This window comes from Lissotriton helveticus, chromosome 9 (genome assembly GCF_964261635.1).
Source record: "Lissotriton helveticus chromosome 9, aLisHel1.1, whole genome shotgun sequence".
Lineage (NCBI taxonomy): Eukaryota > Metazoa > Chordata > Amphibia > Caudata > Salamandridae > Lissotriton > Lissotriton helveticus.
The window spans coordinates 1288533895-1288557336 of record NC_136070.1 but is presented as its reverse complement, the minus strand read 5'-3'; the positions used below and the strand labels follow the sequence as shown (position 1 = coordinate 1288557336).

Below are 23442 nucleotides of genomic sequence, written 5' to 3'. Positions count from 1 at the left end.
AGAACCACATTAGTAAGGTTTGCAAGGAAGCGAATCACCATTTGAGACTACTCAGGAATCTCAAACCTTTCCTCCCACAAACTGACTTCAAGCATGTTGTTCAAGCGCTGGTTTTGCCGAGACTGGACTATGGCAGTGCTACACTATGTGGCCTCCCGAAATATTCCTTGGTCCCACTTAAAGCTGTATTGAATGCGGTGGCCAGACTGACCAAGGGCACCAAAATGTCTGCGCACATTTCCCCGGATCTAAAATCTCTAAATTGGCTGTCTTTTGAAGTAAGAATACAGTTTAAGATCGCCTGCCTGACGCATAAAGCTCTCCATTTCAACCCCCCCAAGTACCTATGCCAAAAGCTAGAACTATATAGATGTGGAGGATCCGCAAGAAGCGCTAACACCTTCCTTCGAAAACCGCAGTTATTTCGAAAAAAGAGAACTTGTCACAGAGGTGTATTCATCCACCCTCGCAAGGCATAGTCATCCACCTTCAACTGGAATGGAGAACAGTACCTGCTTGGTCTGCGGCCCTCACCCCTCTGAGATAACATGGAACGGTCCCTGCTGGGTCTGTGGCCGTCACCCCTCTGAGATAACATGGAACAGTCCCTGCTGGGTCTGCGGCCCTCACCCCTCTGAGATAACATGGAACGGTCCCTGCTGGGTCTGTGGCCGTCACCCCTCTGAGATAACATGGAACGGTCCCTGCTGAGTCTTTGGCCGTCACCCCTCTGAAATGACATGGAACAGTCCCTGCTGGGTCTGCGGCCCTCAACCCTCTGAGATAACATGGAACGGTCCCTGCTGGGTCTGCGGCCTTCACACCTCTGAGAAAACCTGGAAAGGTTCCTGCTGGGTCTGTGGCCCTCACCCCTCTGAGATAACATGGAACGGTCCCTGCTGGGTCTCCGGCCCTCAGCCCTCTGAGATAACATGGAACAATCCCTGCTGGGTCTGTGGCCCTCACCCCTCTGAGATAACATGGAACAGTCCCTGCTGGGTCTGCGGCCCTCACGGGTCTGCGGCCCTCACCCCTCTAAGATTACATGGAACAGTTCCTGCTGGGTCCGCGGCCCTCACCCCTCTGAGATTACATGGAACGGTCCCTGCTGGGTCTGCAGCCCTCACCCCTCTGAGATAACATGGAACGGTCCCTGCTGGGTCCGCGGCCCTCAACCCTCTGAGATAACATGGAACAGTCCCTACTGGGTCCACGGCCTTCACACCTCTGAGATTACAGGTAACAGTCCGTGCTGGGTCTGCGGCCGTCACCCCTCTGAGATTACATGTAACAGTCCCTGCTGGGTCCGCGGCCCTCACCCCTTTGAGGTTACATGGAACGTTTCCTGCTGGGTCTGCAGCCCTCACCCCTCTAAAGATAACATGGAACGGTCCCTGCTGGGGCCGCGGCCCTCAACCCTCTGAGATAACATGGAACAGACCCTGCTGTGTCTGCAGCCATCACCCCTCTAAGAAAACATGGAACAGTCCCTGCTGGGTCTGCGGCCCTCACTCCTCTGAGATAACATGGAACGGTCCCTGCTGAGTCTGTGGCCGTCACCCCTCTGAGATAACATGGAACAGTCCCTGCTGGGTCTGCGGCCCTCACCCCTCTGAGATAACATGGAACGGTCCCTGCTGGGTCTGTGGCCGTCACCCCTCTGAGATAACATGGAACAGTCCCTGCTGGGTCTGCGGCCCTCACGGGTCCGCGGCCCTCACCCCTCTGAGATTACATGGAACGGTCCCTGCTGGGTCTGCAGCCCTCACCCCTCTGAGATAACATGGAACGGTCCCTGCTGGGTCTGCGGCCCTCATCCCTCTGAGATAATATGGAACGGTCTCTGCTGGGTCTGCGGCCCTCACCCCTCTGAGATTACATGGAACAGTCCCTGCTGGGTCTGCAGCCCTCACCCCTCTGAGATAATATGGAATGGTCCCTGCTGGGTCTGCGGCCCTCACCCCTCTGAGCCAACAAGGAACGGTCCCTGCTGGGTCTGCGGCCCTCACCCCTCTGAGATAACATGGAACAGTCCCTGCTGGGTCTGCGGCCCTCACCCCTCTGAGATAACATGGAGCGGTCCCTGCTGGGTCTGCGGCCCTCGCCCCTTTGAGATAACATGGAACGGTCCCTGCTGGGTCTGTGGCCATCACCCCTCTGAGATAACATGGAACGGTCCCTGCTGGGTCTGTAGCCTGTGCGCGCTGTGGTGTGAGAGCAACCTTTAAACATAGGACCCGGCGATGCAGCACATTACGGGACTACTGGACGACAGGGGTAGAGCGGCTCATTAGAGTGACAGCTGTCAAAGTATAGATGATCAAACTTCTGGAACCTAGGCGCAAAAAAGGCCACACAATTAAGAATAGATTTACATGCCTGGGGATGCCTGTTGCCAAGAGGCGGTTTGCCATACAATGGCTGTCGCTGGCCTCCACTCCTGGGATGTTGATATGTGTGAATGGGTGAGAAGCACTGACTAAACCAGGTGAGGCTGGATGACTATGCTGGGCGAGGGTGGAAGAATACACCAGGTGAGGGTGGATGAATACACCAGGTGAGGGAGGATGAATACACCAGGTGAGGGAGGATGAATACACCAGGTGAGGGTGGATGAATACGCCAGGTGAGGGTGGATGAATACACCAGGTGAGGGTGGATGAATACACCAGGTGAGGGTGGATGAATACACCAGGTGAGGGAGGATGAATACACCAGGTGAAGGTGGGTGAAAACACCAGGTGAGGGAGGATGAATACACCAGGTGAGGGCAAATGACTATGCCAGGTGAGGGTGGATGAATACACCAGGTGAGGGTTGATGACTATGCCAGGTGAGGGTGGAAGAATACACCAGGTGAGGGCGGATGAATACACCAGGTGAGGGAGGATGAATACACCAGGTGAGGTTAGATAAATACACCAGGTGAGCGTGGATGAATACACCAGGTGAGGGAGGATGAATACACCAGGTGAGGGTGGATGAATACACCAGGTGAGGGAGGATGAATACACCAGGTGAGGGTGGATGAATACACCAGGTGAGGGAGGATGAATACACCAGGTGAAGGTGGATGAATACACCAGGTGAGGGTGGATGAATACACCAGGTGAGGGAGGATGAATACACCAGGTGAGGGAGGATGAATACACCAGGTGAGGGAGGATGCATACGCCAGGTGAGAGAGGATGAATACGCCAGGTGAGGGAGGATGAATACACCAGTTGAGGGTGGATGAATACACCAGGTGAGGGAGGATGAATACACCAGGTGAAGGTGGATGAATACGCCAGGTGAGGGTGGATGAATACGCCAGGTGAGGGAGAATGCATACGCCAGGTGAGGAAGGATGCATACGCCAGGTGAGGGAGGATGAATACACCAGGTGAGGGTGGATGAATACACCAGGTGAGGGAGGATGAATACACCAGATGAGGGAGGAAGAATACACCAGGTGAGGGAGGATGAATACACCAGGTGAGGGAGGATGAAATCACCAGGTGAGGGTGGATGAATACGCCAGGTGAGGGAGGATGAATACACCAGGTGAGGGAGAATGAATACACCAGGTGAGGGAGGATGAATACACCAGGTGAAGGTGGATGAATACGCCAGGTGTCGGTGGATGAATACGCCAGGTGAGGGAGGATGCATACACCAGGTGAGGGAGGATGAATACGCCAGGTGAGGGAGGATGAATACACGAGGTGAGGGTGGATGAATACACCAGGTGAGGGAGGATGAATACACCAGGTGAGGGAGGATGAATACACCAGGTGAGGGAGGATAAAAACACCAGGTGAGGGAGGATGAATACACCAGGTGAGGGCGGATGAATACGCCAGGTGAGGGAGGATGAATACACCAGGTGAGGGTGGATGAATACACCTGGTGAGAGTGGATGAATACACCTGGTGAGGGAGGATGAATACACCAGGTGAGGGTGGATGAATACACCAGGTGAAGGTGGATGAATACCCCCGGTGAGGGCGGATGAATACACCAGGTGAGGGAGGATGAATACACCAGGTGAGGGAGGATGAATACACCAGGTGAGGGTGGATGAATACACCAGGCGAGGGTGGATGACTATGCCGGTTGAGGGTGGATGAATACACCAGGGGAGGGAGGATGAATACACCAGGTGAGGGTGGATGAATACACCAGGTGAAGGAGGATCAATACACCAGGTGAGGGCGGATGAATTCACCAGGTGAGGGAGGATGAATACACCAGGTGAGGGCGGATGAATACACCAGGTGAGGGTGGATGAACACACCAGGTGAGGGTGGATGAATACAGCAGGTGAAGGAGGATGAGTACACCAGGTGAGGGCGGATGAATACACCAGGTGAGGGAGGATGAATACACCAGGTGAGGGTGGATGAATACACCAGGTGAGGGTGGATGAATACACCAGGTTAGGGTGGATGAATACACCAGGTGAGGGAGGATGAATACACCAGGTGAGGGCGGATGAATACACCAGGTGAGGGCGGATGACTATGCCAGGTAAGGGTGGATGAATACACCAGGTGAGGGTGGATGAATACACCAGGTGAGGGTGGATATATACACCAGGTGAGGGTGGATGAATACAGCAGGTGAGGGAGGATGAACACACCAGGTGAAGGTGGATGACTATGCCGGGCGAGGGTGGATGAATACACCAGGTGAGGGTAGATGAATACACTAGGTGAGGGTGGATGAATACACCAGGTGGGGGTGGATGAATACACTAGGTGAGGGTGGATGAATACACCAGGTGAGGGTGGATGAATACGCCAGGTGAGGGTGGATGAATACACCAGTTGAGGGTGGATGAGTACACCAGGTGAGGGAGGATGAATACACCAGGTGAAGGTGGATGAATACGCCAGGTGAGGGTGGATGAATACGCCAGGTGAGGGAGGATGCATACGCCAGGTGAGGGAGGATGAATACACCAGGTGAGGGAGGATGAATACACCAGGTGAGGGAGGATGAATACACCAGGTGAGGGAGGATGAATACACCAGGTGAGGGAGGATGAATACACCAGGTGAGGGTGGATGAATACGCCAGGTGAGGGAGGATGAATACACCAGGTGAGGGTGGATGAATACACCAGGTGAGGGAGGATGAATACACCAGGTGAAGGTGGATGAATACGCCAGGTGTGGGTGGATGAATACGCCAGGTGAGGGAGGATGAATACGCCAGGTGAGGGAGGATGCATACGCCAGGTGAGGGAGGATGAATACGCCAGGTGAGGGAGGATGAATACACCAGGTGAGGGTGGATGAATACACCAGGTGAGGGAGGATGAATACACCAGGTGAGAGCGGATGAATACACCAGGTGAGGGAGGATGAATACACCAGGTGAGGGTGGATGAATACACCAGGTGAGGGTGGATGACTAGGCCAGGTGAGGGAGGATGAATACACCAGGCGAGGGAGGATGAATACACCGGGCGAGGGTGGATGAATACACCAGGTGAGGGAGAATGAATACACCAGGTGAGGGTGGATAAATATGCTGGGCGAGGGTGGATGAATACACCAGATGAGGGAGAATGAATATGCCAGGTGAGGGTGGATGAATACGCCAGGTGAGGGTGGATGAATACGCCAGGTGAGGGAGAATGAATACGCCAGGTGAGGGTGGATGAATACACCAGGTGAGGGAGAATGAATACGCCAGGTGAGGGTGGATGAATACACCAGGTGAGGGTGGATGAATACACCAGGTGAGGGAGGATGAATACACCAGGTGAGGGAGGATGAATACACCAGGTGAGGGAGGATGAATACACCAGGTGAGGGTGGATGAATACGCCAGGTGAGGGTGGATGAATACGCCAGGTGAGGGTGGATGAATACACCAGGTGAGGGAGGATGAATACACCAGGTGAGGGTGGATGAATACACCAGGTGAGGGAGGATGAATACACCAGGTGAGGGTGGATGAATACACCAGGTGAGGGTGGATGAATACACCTGGTGAGGGTGGATGAATACACCTGGTGAGGGAGGATGAATACACCAGGTGAGGGTGGATGAATACACCAGGTGAAGGTGGATGAATACCCCAGGTGAGGGCGGATGAATACACCAGGTGAGGGAGGATGAATACACCAGGTGAGGGTGGATGAATACACCAGGCGAGGGTGGATGACTATGCCGGTCGAGGGTGGATGAATACACCAGGGGAGGGAGGATGAATACACCAGGTGAGGGTGGATGAATACACCAGGTGAAGGAGGATCAATACACCAGGTGAGGGCGGATGAATTCACCAGGTGAGGGAGGATGAATACACCAGGTGAGGGTGGATGAACACACCAGGTGAGGGTGGATGAATACAGCAGGTGAAGGAGGATGAGTACACCAGGTGAGGGCGGATGAATACACCAGGTGAAGGTGGATGAATACGCCAGGTGTGGGTGGATGAATACACCAGGTGAGGGAGGATGAATACGCCAGGTGAGGGAGGATGCATACGCCAGGTGAGGGAGGATGAATATGCCAGGTGAGGGAGGATGAATACACCAGGTGAGGGTGGATGAATACACCAGGTGAGGGAGGATGAATACACCAGGTGAGGGAGGATGAATACACCAGGTGAGGGAGGATGAATACACCAGGTGAGAGCGGATGAATACACCAGGTGAGGGAGGATGAATACCCCAGGTGAGGGTGGATGACTAGGCCAGGTGAGGGAGGATGAATACACCAGGTGAGGGAGGATGAATACACCGGGCGAGGGTGGATGAATACACCAGGTGAGGGGGAATGAATACACCAGGTGAGGGTGGATGAATATGCTGGGCGAGGGTGGATGAATACACCAGGTGAGGGAGAATGAATATGCCAGGTGAGGGTGGATGAATACGCCAGGTGAGGGTGGATGAATACACCAGGTGAGGGTGGATGAATACACCAGGTGAAGGTGGATGAATACGCCAGGTGAGGGTGGATGAATACACCAGGTGAGGGTGGATGAATACACCAGGTGAAGGTGGATGAATACACCAGGTGAAGGTGGATGAATACACCAGGTGAAGGTGGATGAATACGCCAGGTGAGGGTCGATGAATACACCAGGTGAGGGAGAATGAATACGCCAGGTGAGGGTGGATGAATACACCAGGTGAGGGTGGATGAATACACCAGGTGAGGGAGGATGAATACACCAGGTGAGGGAGGATGAATACACCAGGTGAGGGAGGATGAATACACCAGGTGAGGGTGGATGAATACACCAGGTGAGGGTGGATGAATACGCCAGGTGAGGGTGGATGAATACACCAGGTGAGGGAGGATGAATACACCAGGTGAGGGTGGATGAATACACCAGGTAAGGGTGGATGAATACACCTGGTGAGGGTGGATGAATACACCTGGTGAGGGAGGATGAATACACCAGGTTAGGGTGGATGAATACACCAGGTGAAGGTGGATGAATACCCCAGGTGAGGGCGGATGAATACACCAGGTGAGGGAGGATGAATACACCAGGTGAGGGTGGATGAATACACCAGGCGAGGGTGGATAACTATGCCGGTCGAGGGTGGATGAATACACCAGGGGAGGGAGGATGAATACACCAGGTGAGGGTGGATGAATACACCAGGTGAAGGAGGATCAATACACCAGGTGAGGGCGGATGAATTCACCAGGTGAGGGAGGATGAATACACCAGGTGAGGGCGGATGAATACACCAGGTGAGGGTGGATGAACACACCAGGTGAGGGTGGATGAATACAGCAGGTGAAGGAGGATGAGTACACCAGGTGAGGGCGGATGAATACACCAGGTGAGGGAGGATGAATACACCAGGTGAGGGTGGATGAATACACCAGGTGAGGGCGGATGAATACACCAGGTGAGGGCGGATGACTATGCCAGGTAAGGGTGGATGAATACACCAGGTGAGGGTGGATGAATACACCAGGTGAGGGTGGATATATACACCAGGTGAGGGTGGATGAATACAGCAGGTGAGGGAGGATGAACACACCAGGTGAAGGTGGATGACTATGCCGGGCGAGGGTGGATGAATACACCAGGTGAGGGTGGATGACTATGCCAGGTAAGGGTGGATGAATACACCAGGTGAGGGTGGATGAATACACCAGGTGAGGGTGGATGAATACACCAGGTGAGGGTGGATGAATACGCCAGGTGAGGGTGGATGAATACGCCAGGTGAGGGTGGATGAATACACCAGGTGAGGGTGGATGAATACACCAGGTCAAGGTGGATGAATACACCAGGTGAGGGCGGATGAATAAGCAGAGAGACTGCCTAACAGCAGATTCATCACCGGCCCTCTCACCCTTCCCATTCTGTGAATTGGACGCTTTTGATTATAAAGGTCTCAATCAGAGATCTGCAGATCAGTTACTACTAATCTGAAGTTTGGATTCCGCGTCTGCAGGCACAGACGGGTCAGAAAGCAGCTGATGTCTGCAAACAAAGGTGGTGCCGCTGTGGGGCCCTGTGCCTCATGGTTAGATGCACCTGTGATTTCTAAGTCGATTCTTACAAGTTACAAGTGAACAGGGAAGCCATAATGAGTACTTGGGCTTTACACTGGTAAAAACGAGTTTACCAGCTACACAATGGCTTCACTGAAATCTATGGTGTTTGGTTTCAAACACCTCGTATGAAGAAACCCACACTGATTCCAGTGGTGGATTTGTAAATGTAAAATGTAAATGTGGGATACTTGTAAAGCGCACTGTTACTCTACCCGAGTGTCCTGGCACTGTAGACCGCTGGGGAACCCGTCCTGGTTTTCCCTGTGAGATGGTCCCTTTCTGGGTATCTCCAAGGTGAAACCAGGCATCCCCGGCGTATGTGGGGGGCCGTTGTGGAGATGAGGCAAGCTTAATGCCCAGAGTTACTGAGTGTGTTCCCTGGTTAGAGTAGGCACCGAGGCGAGAATTATCGAGTCCGTTGACCCTGGTCCAAGACCCTGCCGCGTCGGGAATTGAACCCTGGTCCCGGGCCGTTCTCTGCTTACAGGTCTGCCGCCTCTAACCAGTGAGCCACACCTCTCCACCCGAGGGAACCTTAGAGGTGCCCCCTGAAGCTCTACCAGCCACTGGTGTACCTACTGACTGGTGTAGCCCAGCCTGACCCCACAGACAGGTTTCTGACCCCCTGCAGGTGAGAGCCTATGCTCTCTGAGGGCAGAAACAAAGCCTGCTCTGGCCTGGGGTGATGGCATCTCCTCCAAGCAGGATGGCTCAGTAATCAGCATATCAATGCAGGAGGCTTCAAAGGACTCTGCCGCCTTTGATATGTGACCACGGATTCCCCAAATATGGGAAATGCCCCCTGTCCTGGGCCCATTTGCCACCAGGGCAGGTGGGAAATTAGATATGCAGGGAGGCGTGGTGCACTACCAGGCCAGTCACACCCCAAGGTGAGATGCCTGATGTTCCCCCTATAGGAAAATACAACCATCTTGATGATGGCAGAATTAGGAACTCTGGAACAGGGGTCTGCTCACTTCCCACAGGAAGTGGTCATATAGGGGGTGTAGGGACCCCGAGGGTAAGTAGCCCATTGGCTATCACCCTTCACTCCCCTTAACACCTCTAAATCTAGTTGTTAAAGGACCCCTTGCTCCAAGAAAATATTCTGTCGACCTCAGAAGGACACCAAAGAGCCGTGAAGAGCAAGAACTGAGGAGCAGTAACTAACTGGGCGTCAACCCTGCCAGCCTGCCTGCTGGCCCCAACAATTGCACCAAAGTCAACTCGTCCTGCTCTGCCTCCAAAAACCTGGGAGCATTTCAAGCACTTCAAAGAGCAACCATCACCTCCTGTGGAGTAGCAGAGCTACATCCCTGCAGACACCCAAGAAGAACCACGAGGACTCCGGACCGCTGAAAACCTGACACCGGAAAGCACCACTGCACCCGTGCCCCCTAGCCCGAGTCAAAGTGGGCCAACGGTGCCAGCGAGGTCCTGAGACCCTCCAGAGTCAAACCTTGGGTTTGCCCAGACTGGACTCCCAATCGCCGCCTGCAGCCTCTTCTTGCAGGCCCCCTCAACCTTGAGAGTCTCCTGCAGAACAAACTCGACGCCTAAAGACACCATTGCACCTGAGACCCACAGCCAGAGGGGAAGTGAACCAACGGTGCTCCTATGTGCCCGAGCATCTCAAGAACCTAGCCACTCTGTGAGTTCACCCGGACTGGCCCCCCAGTCCTTCCTTGCAGCCTCTTTTTCCCAGGACCGTGTCCCATCAAAACCAACGGGGCACCCGTATCTGAAATACACATCTGCACGCGGACGCCCCAGCGCCTACCGAGATGACCTGTTGGTGCTACCTTGGATCTTGCCACATACTTACCGTAACTCCAGAAGATTGGTCCTGGAGGTTGCTGGTAAGTAACCGTATGCACTAAATGTGTTTTTACTCATAGGGTAACATTCCTGTTATGTTTTCTATAAAACTGATATTTTAAAAAGTACTTACCCGATGACAGTTCTTGGTGTCTAAAATTATATAAAAATACGTGTTATTTTATTACATTGGTGTGGATCTACTTATTGAGTGAGTTTCTGTATCATTAATTGACTCTGTGTATGCAACAAATGTCTAACACTCCTCCTTGATAAGCCTAGGGCTGCTTGACCACACTACCCCCTAGAGGAGCACCTTGGGATTGCTAGAGCACGCCCCTGTCCACTCATAGGGGCTATTGTGACTCTCCACAAAATATACCTCTTTTTGGTATACTATATAAAGAGCCAGCTTCCTGCAAGCGTTACTGACGGTAAGTTCATTGGGTTGGCAAAAATTAAATAAATGAGGATTCATAAAAACTTGGTTCTGCACCCACGGTTCTGTGGAAGTATTGCTACTCCTAAACTTAAACAATTCATCAGCAGAGCAGAGTAGGCAAAATATCTACAATATATATATTTTTTCTCTCTCTTTCATCGTGTCCGCCATCCCTTTTCTTAATTTTTTTGCTGATTTCAAGTGAAAGATCTTACAGCCATTGTTGAAGAATCCATCTGGTCCACCCGGCGACTGGCGAGTCGTTCACTTTGCGCTCAAGAGAGAGTTGCCTATGTGGCTCAGCTAAGTTTGCAGACAGTCACTCACCCCAAATGCTTCGAAGAATGAGTTCTGGGCTCCATACACCGGATTCGGGATGTTGACGATGGGCGGGTTGTCGTGTTCCTGTTTGGATCCTGAGCCCTCCTGCATTTCAGCCTGAGTGAGAGGGAATAGAAAGGAAGTTGTGTTTATGAAATGTCTGCGAAGGGCCTTCTCTGTGGTCTGATCTGCCCATGCATGTGGATCATATACCACGGTCTGATCCACGCCTGTGGTCAGTGCATGTGGGACCATGTACCTCGGTCTGATCCGCCCATACTGTGAGTGCACGTGGAACCGTACCTTGAAATAGTGGAACTGGATTTCCTGGTCTCGATGTTTGAAGTAGCACCAGGACGCCACTGCCAGGATGATGAGTGCACCTCCAACGACCGCAGCGGCAATGACGGCGTTCGCCACGTGACTGTGCGGGGTGGTGCGATCCAAGACCTAAAAAATATAAATAATCAGATTTTGGAAAGCACATCAAATCACCATTGAGGGTCTCAAGGCGCTGGAGTTGCTAGCTGCTTCGTGGTGATCTGTTCATTCCAACAACCATGTCTTGAGTCCTTGGTCAGCGTTGCCTAACTATGTTGTGTATTGTACATGAGCCACAAAGCCCTCAAACACTTGGTCAGCACAACATGATTATTTGGTACCTACGTCACATGGTCATAGTCTGATGTCGACATGCAGCTCTGGATTTGAAGCAGCAAGCCGCCTCTACCTTACATCACAAGCAGCTCTAGGGTCTCACAGCCATGGCCACATCACCTAGAAGATGATTCCAACTCAGCAGTGGCCCTCAACACACTAAACATTTGAGTGGTCCTCGTGAGGACTCTTCCCTGGGCCCTGTGGCAGCCAGTGCTTACTGGACTCAGTCTGTGGTAAATGATGTAACTTATCATCCACCACATGGCACCGCGGCCAGGGCGACTGATTCCGGAATCTGGGGATCACGGTTCGATGCCCGGCACCGGCACCAAATTAGCCCAGCACCATGTGACTCTGGGCAATAGCTTGCTTAATCTTCCCAACGGCCCCCAGCGCCTAGAGACCCTTACAGGTGATTGTGCGCTTTACAAATGTGGATTATTATTATTATTATATTACCACTGCTGCTCTCCAGGCCCTGCAGAGGCACAGCCAGATGTCTCCCTTCGTGCACTTCACGCTCTCACAGGAAGAGGTTCTGCAGTGAAAGCTTATTCCACAAGGTGGGAGTTTGGAAATTAGGGGCAATATGGTGCTGTGTTTCACCTTGACGCGGTGCAATACAGCAAGGGAGGCTGCTGTCCGTTGTTGCTTCAAAGGGGGAGACAAGAAATATGCCATATCTTCTAAGATGTGACGCAGTTCTGCTCTCTCGTAGTGCTGGTGCACTTCTGGCTGTCTAGCGCCAACGCAGGCAGTCTTGCACCATGACGCAAGGGAGCATGTGTTGCTCTCAGAACAATTTTTGTGCTGGAAGGGATACTTACGTGTGCACAAACTATTCTCAAAGGCTTATTCCTTTTTATATGTGTGCTGTATAATGCAGAACACGTGCCTCAAGAACAAACACAAAGTCTCACTTGAGACTACACAATGGGACACAATACTCTAGGTGGGACCTCTAGAGCTAACACAAAGCCTCAGATGAGACTACACAACTGGGCACAGTACTCTAGGTGGGACCTCAAGAGCTAACACAAAGCCTCAGATGAGACTACACAACTGGACACAATACTCTAGGTGGGACCTCTAGAGCTAACACAAAGCCTCAGATGAGACAACACAACTGGGCACAGTACTCTGGGTGGGACCTCTAGAGCTAACACAAAGCCTCAGATGAGCCTCCACTTTGAACACAAGACTGCAGGGGGCCTTTCAAAGTTTGTTTCTTACCCTTTGCTACTCGTAGGACATAGATATCTACATAGGAGTAAAAGTAAGAGTTACTCACGATCTCCAGAGGGGCCATGAGCGGTCCCCCGATGGAGTGGATTATTCCATTGAAGGCGAAGATGTCGAAGTCCACAATCTCTCGGTTGTTCACCATCTTTGAATCCTGTACGGGCAACAAGAGGCACAACATGTGGTTAATGAACTAAGGTGGATGATCTTGGCTGGATTAAACATTAAAAAAGATAAAAGTGGTTGAATCAAAACCAAACGATGTACTGGGGTTGGAGAAGGGACAGAGAGAGGCCTGAGGGAGTCTGAGACCATGAAACCCCTGAGGAGCAGCAGTGGAAAAGGCTCAGCACAGGTATCACAACAAACTGAGAAAGATGTAGGAAGTATAAACTGGAGAAGCAGCAATAAAGGGCACAGAATAATCAGTGAGAAGACAGCAGTGGAGGAGAATGAGAAACTCTGGGCCTGTGAAGGAGAAAGAGAAACACTGGGCCTTTCTAGGAGAATAAAAACACTGGGCCCGATTCACAGAACTAACTTAAGACAAAATCCTAAACTTACTACTTTTGGCATTCACAGAAGTTAGGATTTTGTCTTAAGTTTGTCTTAAGACAGACTTAAGACAGACTTAAGACAAAATCCTAACATAAGTCTGTTTTAAGACAGACTTAAGACAAAATCCTAACTTCTGTGAACACCAAAAGTAGTAAATTTAGGGTTTTGTCTTAAGTTAGTTCTGTGAATTGGCCCCACTGGGCTGTGGGGAGAATGAAGAATACTGGACTGTGGAGAAGAATGAAGGATACTGGGCCTGCACCGGGTCTGGGTTAAAGGGTAAGATTCTTGCTCGGACTTTAGCTGCTCTCTGTTTGGTTTATGTCAGTCTTTGCCTGGGTGTCCCTCCAATTGTGAGTGAAGAGGAAGAAAGCAAGAATTAGGGTCCAGGTGCTAGGATGTCTCACTGTCAGTATTCTTTATTCGGCCATGTTGACAATAAAAGACATAAAATAGGCAATACAAATGACAATTCATATGTTTACAAAGATTCACAAGTGCAGAAGGCAGAGCTGCTAGAAGCGGGTGAAGTGGTTTCTTCTTCCAGGAGCCTCCTATGTCAGAGACAATTGATTTATTTTTTAATTGAACAATGGGAGAAGCCAGCAACAGATGCAAAAATCAAACAAGAGGATGATCCTTCTGAAAAGAAGAGGTCAGTGCTATGATATCTAAAATCATTTCAACTAAATAAGGAAATAAACACGTATGTGTGGCGCCTTGTAAGAACCGAAGAACAGGGTGAGATGATGGTGGACTCTCAGACTTGTGATCACAAGGACACCCCCCCCCCTTACATTCCAAAGCCCCCTCTCTGGAAACATTCCTAGCAAATGAACAATGTTAAAACGAGACCTGGTTAGTAAATGTCTACGGTAGACATTAGATACCTACCTGAGATATGGTTCAAATAAATTTGTAGTGACCTGACGTGGGAGATATGCACCAACAGCGGGTTGGTTTACCTTTAGCAGTGACCTGTCATTGTGTATTTCCCCAGAAATAGTTCTTTATACTTCCTTAGTATAAAGATCTCTTGCTTCTGGTGAGGAGAAAATACCCAGTAAACCAATCTTTTCAAAGCTTTTTTTAAGGTATTTTAGCCTGGGCACGCAGTGACCGTAATCTCGGGCGCGAGAATGCGGAGTAATCTTAGGGTTCAGCAGGGTTTTGCTTTTACTCCAAATGCTTAACCAATGACTCGATGGGCGGAGCTTTACCACATCTTACCAGGTGGTCCAAGCTCAGTATGACAGGTAAAGAAGATGTTGATTCAGGTACTGACAAAAGCCTTCGAAGGCAGGCGTTCTCCGCTAACTGGAGTCCTTAGCACCACTGGACGCCCACATTCCAGCCCCTAAGTAGCAATAGAAATTTATTTTGTTTTATAAATCTCTAACATCTCCTTAACTGGTCTTGAGCCTTATTTGCCTGAAAATCTGAAACACCTTCAATGGCTGTCTCACTCTGACATTATGACCAATTTCCGACTTAAGGCTTGAGTCAACGAGAACTCCAAGGTACTGGAAAGTTTTTACAGACTGAACTAGGAGACCATCGATAGGAGAGGACATAGCTTTACTTGATCATGGGCTGTAGCCCATCATGAAAGATTCAATCATGTTCATCAAAATGATGTGACCGAGCTTTAGTTCACTGTGGGCTGTAGACCATTGTGAAAGATTCGATCACGTTCATCAATACAACATGACCTAGCGTTACTTCATCGTTTGCTACAGGCCATCGTGAAAGATTCAATCACGTTCATCAATACAACATGACCTAGCGTTACTTCATTGTTTGTTGCAGCCCATCGTGAAAGATTCGATCATGTGCATCGATATGATGTGACCGAGCTTTAGTTGATCAAGTGCTGTAGACCATCGTGAAAGATTAGATCATGTTCATCAAAATGATGTGACCGAGTTTTAGTTGACTGTGGGCTACAGACCATTGTGAAAGATTTGATCGCGTTCATCGATACAATGTGACCTAGCGTTACTTCATCGTTTGCTGCAGGCCATCATGAAATATTCAATCACGTTCATAGATATGATGTGACCTAGCTTTACTTGATTGTTGGCTGCAGACCATAATGAAAGATTTGATCACGTTCGATACAATATGACCTAGTGTTACTTCATCATTTGCTACAGGCCATCGTGAAAGATTTGATCACGTTCATCAATACAACATGACCTAGCGTTACTTCATCGTTTACTACAGGCCATCGTGAAAGATTCGATCACGTTCATCAATACAACATGACCTAGCGTTACTTCATCGTTTGCTACAGGCCATCGTGAAAGATTCGATCACGTTCATCAATACAACATGACCTAGCGTTACTTCATTGTTTTCTACAGGCCATCATGAAAGATTCGATCACGTTCATCAATACAACATGACCTAGCGTTACTTCATCGTTTGCTACAGGCCATTGTGAAAGATTCGATCACGTTCATCAATACAACATGACCTAGCGTTACTTTATCATTTGCTACAGGCCATTGTGAAAGATTCGATCACATTCATCAATACAACATGACCTAGCGTTACTTCATCGTTTGCTACAGGCCATTGTGAAAGATTCGATCACGTTCATCAATACAACATGACCTAGCGTTACTTCATCGTTTGCTACAGGCCATTGTGAAAGATTCGATCACGTTCATCAATACAACATGACCTAGCGTTACTTCATCGTTTGCTACAGGCCATTGTGAAAGATTCGATCATGTTCATCAATACAACATGACGTAGCGTTACTTTATCATTTGCTTCAGGCCATCGTGAAAGATTTGATCACGTTCATCAGGAAATCTCTAGTAAGATCATTGAGAGGTGGAAAAAAAGGGAAGACATTGAAATTAGCCAGCAGGTATGGGACACGATAAATACATTTAATAAAACCATCTTTCGCGGCGCTAACTTCAAACGCGTGCAATTTTATAATAAATGGTTAATCTACAGAACCCCCTCTTTCCTCCACAGTATCTTTCCACACGTCGCTGATAAATGTTTCCGATGTGAAGAAAAAGGCACCTGGAAACATATTGTCTGGGAGTGCTGGGAGTGCGCAAAAATTCAGATATTCTGGAAGGAAATAGAAAAATACCTCTCCATTGAGCTTAAGGCCACTATAATTTTTGATGATTTAATTCCTGTCCTAGGCTGCTCTTCAAATTATACTCCACACGACGAGCCCCTTTTTATTGCCTCTCTAATAGCGAAATCCCTAATTTTACAGTCCTGGAAAACAGATCATGTACCAACCTTTCAGGCATGGAAGGGAAAACTACTACGAATCCAGGGCAGGGAAAGAAAATATGCACTGAGATATGGGGCCCTCAAGAAATATGAGAAGTTTTGGAGTGTATTTGAATCCTAGTTTGTTTTCTGTCGATATTTAATTGTAACCGCATCTTTTTTATTAGTCTGCCAGATTGTTTATATTTATTCACATTGCACTTTAGAAGTAAGTTTCTGAATTGGTGAAATTTGAACACACTTGTATATTTTTTGTGTCCTGTACTGCATTAATTCCATTACTAAATATGTCTTGTAAAGTATATCTTATTTTTATGAACTCTCAATAAAAAAATAATTTAAAAAACCAAAAAATGTTCATCAATACAACATGACATTGCGTTACTTCATCCTTTGCTGCAGGCCATCGTGAAAGATTCGATCACGTTCATCGATATGATGTGACAGAGCTTTAGCTGATCACGTTGGTCCACAAATACAAGTTTTTAAAAAAACCAGACAAATTAGTCTAACAATGATTGCAGACCGTTCGTTTGCATTACGTGATGTAAGGACTGCATCGTCGGCATAAAGGAGTACTGGCAGTGGGCATGACCCACCTGAGGTATGTCCTGACCTCTTGGCCTTAAAAAAGTCTCTAGTTCATTAATATATAGGGCACACAGAAAAGGGGCCAGGACACACCCGTGCCATGGTTCCTTGCCAATCTTAAAAGAAGTGGTATTTTCACCCTCTAAACCATAATGGACACAGGTGGTGTGTCAGTGTGAAACCAAACCAGGAAATAAACAATTGGTTCTCCGACTCCAACATTGTTTGCCATAATTTGGTCTGGTTCACCAAGTCAAATGCACCTGACAGGTACGTAAACAACAGGTTGCAAAATTACATAATGTAAAAATCCCCTGCATGTGACGTAGAGTGAGGGAATGTGACAACCGTTGTATATGACACAGAGTGAGTGAATGCAACAACTCTATACGATGCAAAAGGGAATGTGATGACCCCCTGTATATGACGCAGAGTGAGGGAATGTGATGACTACTCTATATGATGCAAAAGGAGGGAATGTGATCACCCCTGTATATGACACAGAGTGAGGGAATGTGATGACTACTCTATATGATGCAAAAGGAGGGAATGTGATCACCCCTGTATATGACACAGAGTGAGGGAATGTGACAACCCCTCTATATGATGGACGAGGGAATGTGACAACCCCCTTTGTATGACACAAAGTGAGGCAATGTAATAACCCCTCTATACGATGCACACAGGAATGTGACAACCCCCTGTAGATGACACAAAGTGAGGGAATATGACAACCTCTCTATATGATGGACGAGGGAATGTGACAACCCCTTTTGTATGACATAGAGTGAGGCAATGTGATAACCCCTCTATACGATGCACACAGGAATGTGACAACCCCCTGTATGTGACACAAAATGAGGGAATGTGATGACCTCTCTTTACGACGCACAATGAGCGAATGCAACAAAGCCCTCTATTCGATGCACTAGGGAACAAGACACTATACGATGCATAAGGGAATGTGACAACCCCCGGTAGATGACACAAAGTGAGGGAATGTGACAACATCTCTATACGATGCATGATGGAATGTGCCAACCCCCGTGGAGAAGTGTGGCTCAATGGTTAGAGCAGGCAGACCTTGATGCAGAGCTCTGGCCAGGGACCAAGGTTCGATTCCCGCCTCGGCGGCTCTCCGGCTCATTAATTCCCCTGACTGGATATTCTCACCTCAGTGCCTGTTCTGATCATGGGTCCCACGCTGCAACTCTGGGCAATAGCTTGCTTAGTCTCCACAATGGCCCCAAAAGCGCTGGGATGCCTGGCTGCACCTGGGGGGTGCCCAGGAGTGGACATTTCCCAGGAAAGCCAGGAAGGGTTCCTAAGCGGTATATGGACAGTGCCGGGACACCTCCGGGGGAGGTAGCTGTGCGCTTTACAAATTCCGACATTTACATTTACGACGCACAATGAGCGAATGCAACAAAGCCCTCTATACGATGCACTAGGGAACAAGACACTATACGATGCATAAGGGAATGTGACAACCCCCTGTATTGTATTACTTGAGGGAACATCATAGCAATTTCAAGATGGCGGCACTTCTATTGCTTTTGACATAGATCATTTTTTAGGTCTTTACGCCGGGTTACTTCACTTATCAGTATCGTTTTCAATATATGAATACCAAGACCGCTACTTGCCACTATCAGCTCTACTTTCTTAAATTTAAACGTATCTCTCACGGTTAACCCCATCCGTTCATAGCCATCTATAGTCTGTTCTTTGTTTTTTTCCTTTATCGCGATATTCGCTACAAATAGATCACTTCCGGCCGGCCTTAACCGGCGAGAATCAGGCACAGCGGCTCTGAAGAAACTTCACTGGCTTTCCATCAAGGCCAGAGTATTGTTCAAATCTATGTGAATTATGCACAAGGCCATGTGGAAGACCGCACCAGCAATGATCTGTTCTTTAGCGACCCCTTACCTCCCCCACAGATCACTGCGATCTAGCACAGCATTCCTGGCCACCATGAACAAAATCAAACGTACCAGATGGGGCAGGCGCTCTTTCTCCTGGAACGCCGCCAAGGCTTGGAACTCCTTGCCTACTACCCTTCGCAGCGAATCTAACCTTCTGAAATTCCGGAAGGAACTGAAAACTCTTCTTTTTATCTAATCTTGGTCTTTTCAGCTGACACTAGTCAGACTATACTCAGCGCTACGAGCCCTTCGGGTTGTTTGCGCTTAACAAAACACAATTAATAATAACTTCCGCAGTCCGTTTTTTACCTTTCACTCGCGTCTCAACGCGGGTAGACCGACAGTCGTTTTGGATTACGATCCTTGAAACTGGACGCCAGGTTATTTTCCTGATACTCCTGAGAGAGGTATGTGGACTCAGTGATCCCTATAAGTAACCACGTTTTAAGATTGGAGGGTCAACGTTTGATTTTTATTTCTTTTTCTTTTTTTAGCATTTCCTGTTAACCTGAAGTCGCATGAAAATATTTCGATTCAGCGTCATTTCAGTAAAGCGTCTTGGTTTCACGCTGCTTCATTATGTAGGTATTAATTCATAGCATGAATGACAAGACGATTCCCGTTCTTAATGACTGAGGAGTTCCTTAACTTTTGTATTTCTGTTTTGACCATCAGCGGCAATAGATACCATCGTTATATTAGACAATTTTTCTGAACGTGAAGTTTACTGAGTCTGCTACATATTTTTCGGTAGGTTGACATCCTTCAGTTCAAGGGTGAATTTATCAACATAATCTAGTTCCAGGTAATTGCATTAATTTATATTTATTTTTAGGTTTCAAATTACCCTCTCATACGTTCCACGTTGGTGAGGCGGTTTTCGGGATCGACCTCCCGGCAAGGCACCTACTCATACCTGTTTGTTCACGGATTCGATTTAGGGTAGGTCAGATAATCCCCCCCCCTTTTTTCGTTTTTTCATTAAATGTTATGTCACATTGATCTATGAATTTACTTCAATCATTAATTTTTGTACAGATCACACAGATCATGAATACCACAGCGATGAAACAGGTCGATCGCCATTAGCACCGTTTGGTCATTTTTCCAACACCGCACATATTTTGAAACAAAGGTATGGTTTTTTGAACGTAGTTCTTGGTACCCGTAAGGGCTCTAGTCCAGATAGCTTTTTCTACTCAGTATCTAAACATTTTCTTTATTTTTAGAAACCGAACATCGTTCCTATCGGTAAAACTTTACACCAAAATATTTTCAGCACACTCACGGTAAGGATCTCTGCAGTTCTTGGTCTTTTTTATTTACTGTCAGCATTTGTCTACAGTTTCATTAAGGCTTCTATGCAGTGAAATATTTTTTCATTTGGATCAATCATAGTTTGTAAGGGCCCGATTCACAGAATGAACTTAAGACTCAATCCTAAACTTACTACTTTTGGCATTCACAGAATGAACTTACTACGTTTGGTATTCACAGAAGTTAGGATTTTATCTTAAGTTTGTCTTAAAACAGACTTAAGACAGACTTAAGACAAACTTAAGACAAACTTAAGACAAACTTAAGGCAAAATCCTAACTTCTGTGAATGCCAAAAGTCGTAAGTGCATTCTGTGAATACCAAAATAGTAGTAAGTTTAGGATTGAGTCTTAAGTTCATTCTGTGAATCAGGCCCTATATATTTAACATACCTTCCGAACCTGGTACAATGTTTTCTTTTGGTTGTCCTAACATTGTATTATCATGAGGAGCACTGCTCTCTTGTATCTCAGTTTTTTACCTTTTCATGTTTTAAACACATGTATGTCCTGCATCTCTTTTGGTTATGTTTCTGCTTCAAATACATTTACAGATCACAATTTGAGAAATGTTCTAAAAGCATCAAGGATAATGTAATGTAAATTGTACGTGCTGAATGACGGTTTTTCTTAAAACAGGTTATCATTGCTTTATGTTTTTCAGCTCCCCTGATGAAGGGAAATATTCCCGAAATGCATTGGGATTTGATTTTGCTTTCGTTTAAATTCATCGATTTTGTTTAAAAAGCATCTGTATTGGTTTTCTAAAAAAAACATCAAGGAAGATTGATTGTTTGTAGAAAATGCATACAGTGGACGTTCTGATAATCATGAAAAAATGAAATGATTTATTTCAAATTAAAAGAATTTTGCAAATAGAACTAAGTATCAGTAAATTTGTGTTTACACATGCAGATGGATTTCTGCCACCGGTAGTGCAAGAAGGGTCTAATGACCACTGTCACTAGTTGATTATTCAACCCCCTGTAGATGACACAAAGTGAGGGAATGTGACAACATCTCTATACGATGCATGATGGAATGTGCCAACCCCCGTGTATGACATAGAGTGAGGGAATAAGGTGACCCCTCTATACAATGCACAGTGATGGAATGTAAAGACCCCTGTTTCAACATGCGGTGAGCGAATGTCTCGACCCTGTATACAAAGTGCAATGAGGGTGTGTCTGTGGAGAGTTTGGCCCAGACGTTACGATTATATTATATATAGTATGATGAAAAGTTGCTGCATAATTTTGGTAACGGGTGTGTAATAGGGAGGAGATAATGTTTTTAATAAAACACATTTGTCTTGCCAAACTACTTATCAATACACAATTCACAGTTTAGTGTCTGTCTTCAGACAGCTTCAGCTGCCTCTGGTGAGAGCTAATGAGATCAATACTACAGGACCAGAGCAATGTGCGGATGGTTACACAGTGCCATTGACTTCACATTATGTTGTTAGTAATGTGAGAAAGCAGTTCTACCTTGTCATTTCTTTTACATCACAATTTCAGATGCATCAAAAGCATACCACCCTGTAGCTACTGTGACTATTGCAGGCATGTTTTGCATTTTTGCATGTGGTGCCATCAACATAAAGCAAGCCAGACACACTGGCTTAGCCCATTCTTGCTTTATTAATATTGCCTCTTAAGGGTTTAACTCAATTTTTAGCTACCTACTTTTAAAGTTACATTAATGGACACATAACCAGGTGTAGTGGAGTGGAGTGGTGTGGCTCACTGATTAGAGGCGGCAGACCCGGGAGCAGAGGACGGCCCGGGACCAGGGTTCAATTCCCGACGCGGCAGGGTCTTGGACCAGGGTCAAAGGACTCGATAATTCTCACCTCGGTGCCTACTCTAACTAGGGATCAGTCTGGGCATTAGCTTGCCTCATCTCCACAACGGCCCCCCACATACGCCGGGGATGCCTGGTTTCACCTTGGTGGTACCCAGTAGGGACCATCTCACAGGGAAAGCCAGGACGGGTTCCCCAGCGGTCTACAGCGCAGAGATACTCCTTCGAGAGTCGATTCTAGCGCTTTACAAACCCACAATCAATCATTATAAAACTTTGTGAGGCTTTGCCATGGCTTTTGCTATGGAATTATTACTGACTGGTCCACAAAGAAAGGAGGGTGGAGGAAGGTAAAGATCAAGGGAGCAGAAGAAATAAGTGAGAGAAGGTGAGTCACGGAATGACAGAGGAAACACAAATGAAGGGACCTAAACTGCGTAGACAAGACATCAAGAAGAAAACAAGGGGCAGCAATCAAAGAGTCCATGAATGGCCGGAAGTAAAAATGTCAAACAAAAACTAAGGAGTGAAGTGACCAAGAATGCCAACGATGAAAGCCAGAAACAGGTAGGAGGATTATTGAAGATCGGAGGTAAAGCTAGTAGAAGATAGAGGCAGCAAACAAAAGCAAAGAGTGAGGGTAAAGGAGGGAGAAGAGAAGAAGCAAGATAGTAGGTCAGAATGAACGAGCCTGCACTGGAAAGAGGTTTTGTGCTGCCCGGTGACCTCCAAAGCCCCATGTGCTGTTGAGTTCCTCACCCGGGAACTGGTGCAGTTCATGGCCGCACACGTGGAGATGGAGAGGTTGTAGCCAGTTCTGGATGGGACAAGGCTTCCTTCGGTGAGGTTGTACGACACAAGCAGGACGCCGCTCACAGACACATGGTGCTCAATGTCCCTCCATGTCAAAGTCTGTGGAGTGAAAGAGAAGCATAAGACGCACAGTGCTTGGAACACAGGGG

At 47.9% G+C, this 23442-nt stretch overlaps 1 protein-coding gene across 1 annotated transcript in view; it reads right to left on the bottom strand.

The window, feature by feature from the left end:
* Positions 1-23442, bottom strand: part of STAB1 (stabilin 1) — a 769578-nt gene that overhangs the window by 3891 nt on the left and 742245 nt on the right. The window contains exons 66-69 of the mRNA XM_078661896.1: positions 23240-23392; positions 13061-13165; positions 11413-11559; positions 11116-11226 (exon numbers count right to left, since the gene is read on the bottom strand). Of these exons, the coding sequence (XP_078518022.1) occupies positions 11116-11226; positions 11413-11559; positions 13061-13165; positions 23240-23392 (516 nt within the window). The remainder of the gene's footprint in view (positions 1-11115; positions 11227-11412; positions 11560-13060; positions 13166-23239; positions 23393-23442) is intronic.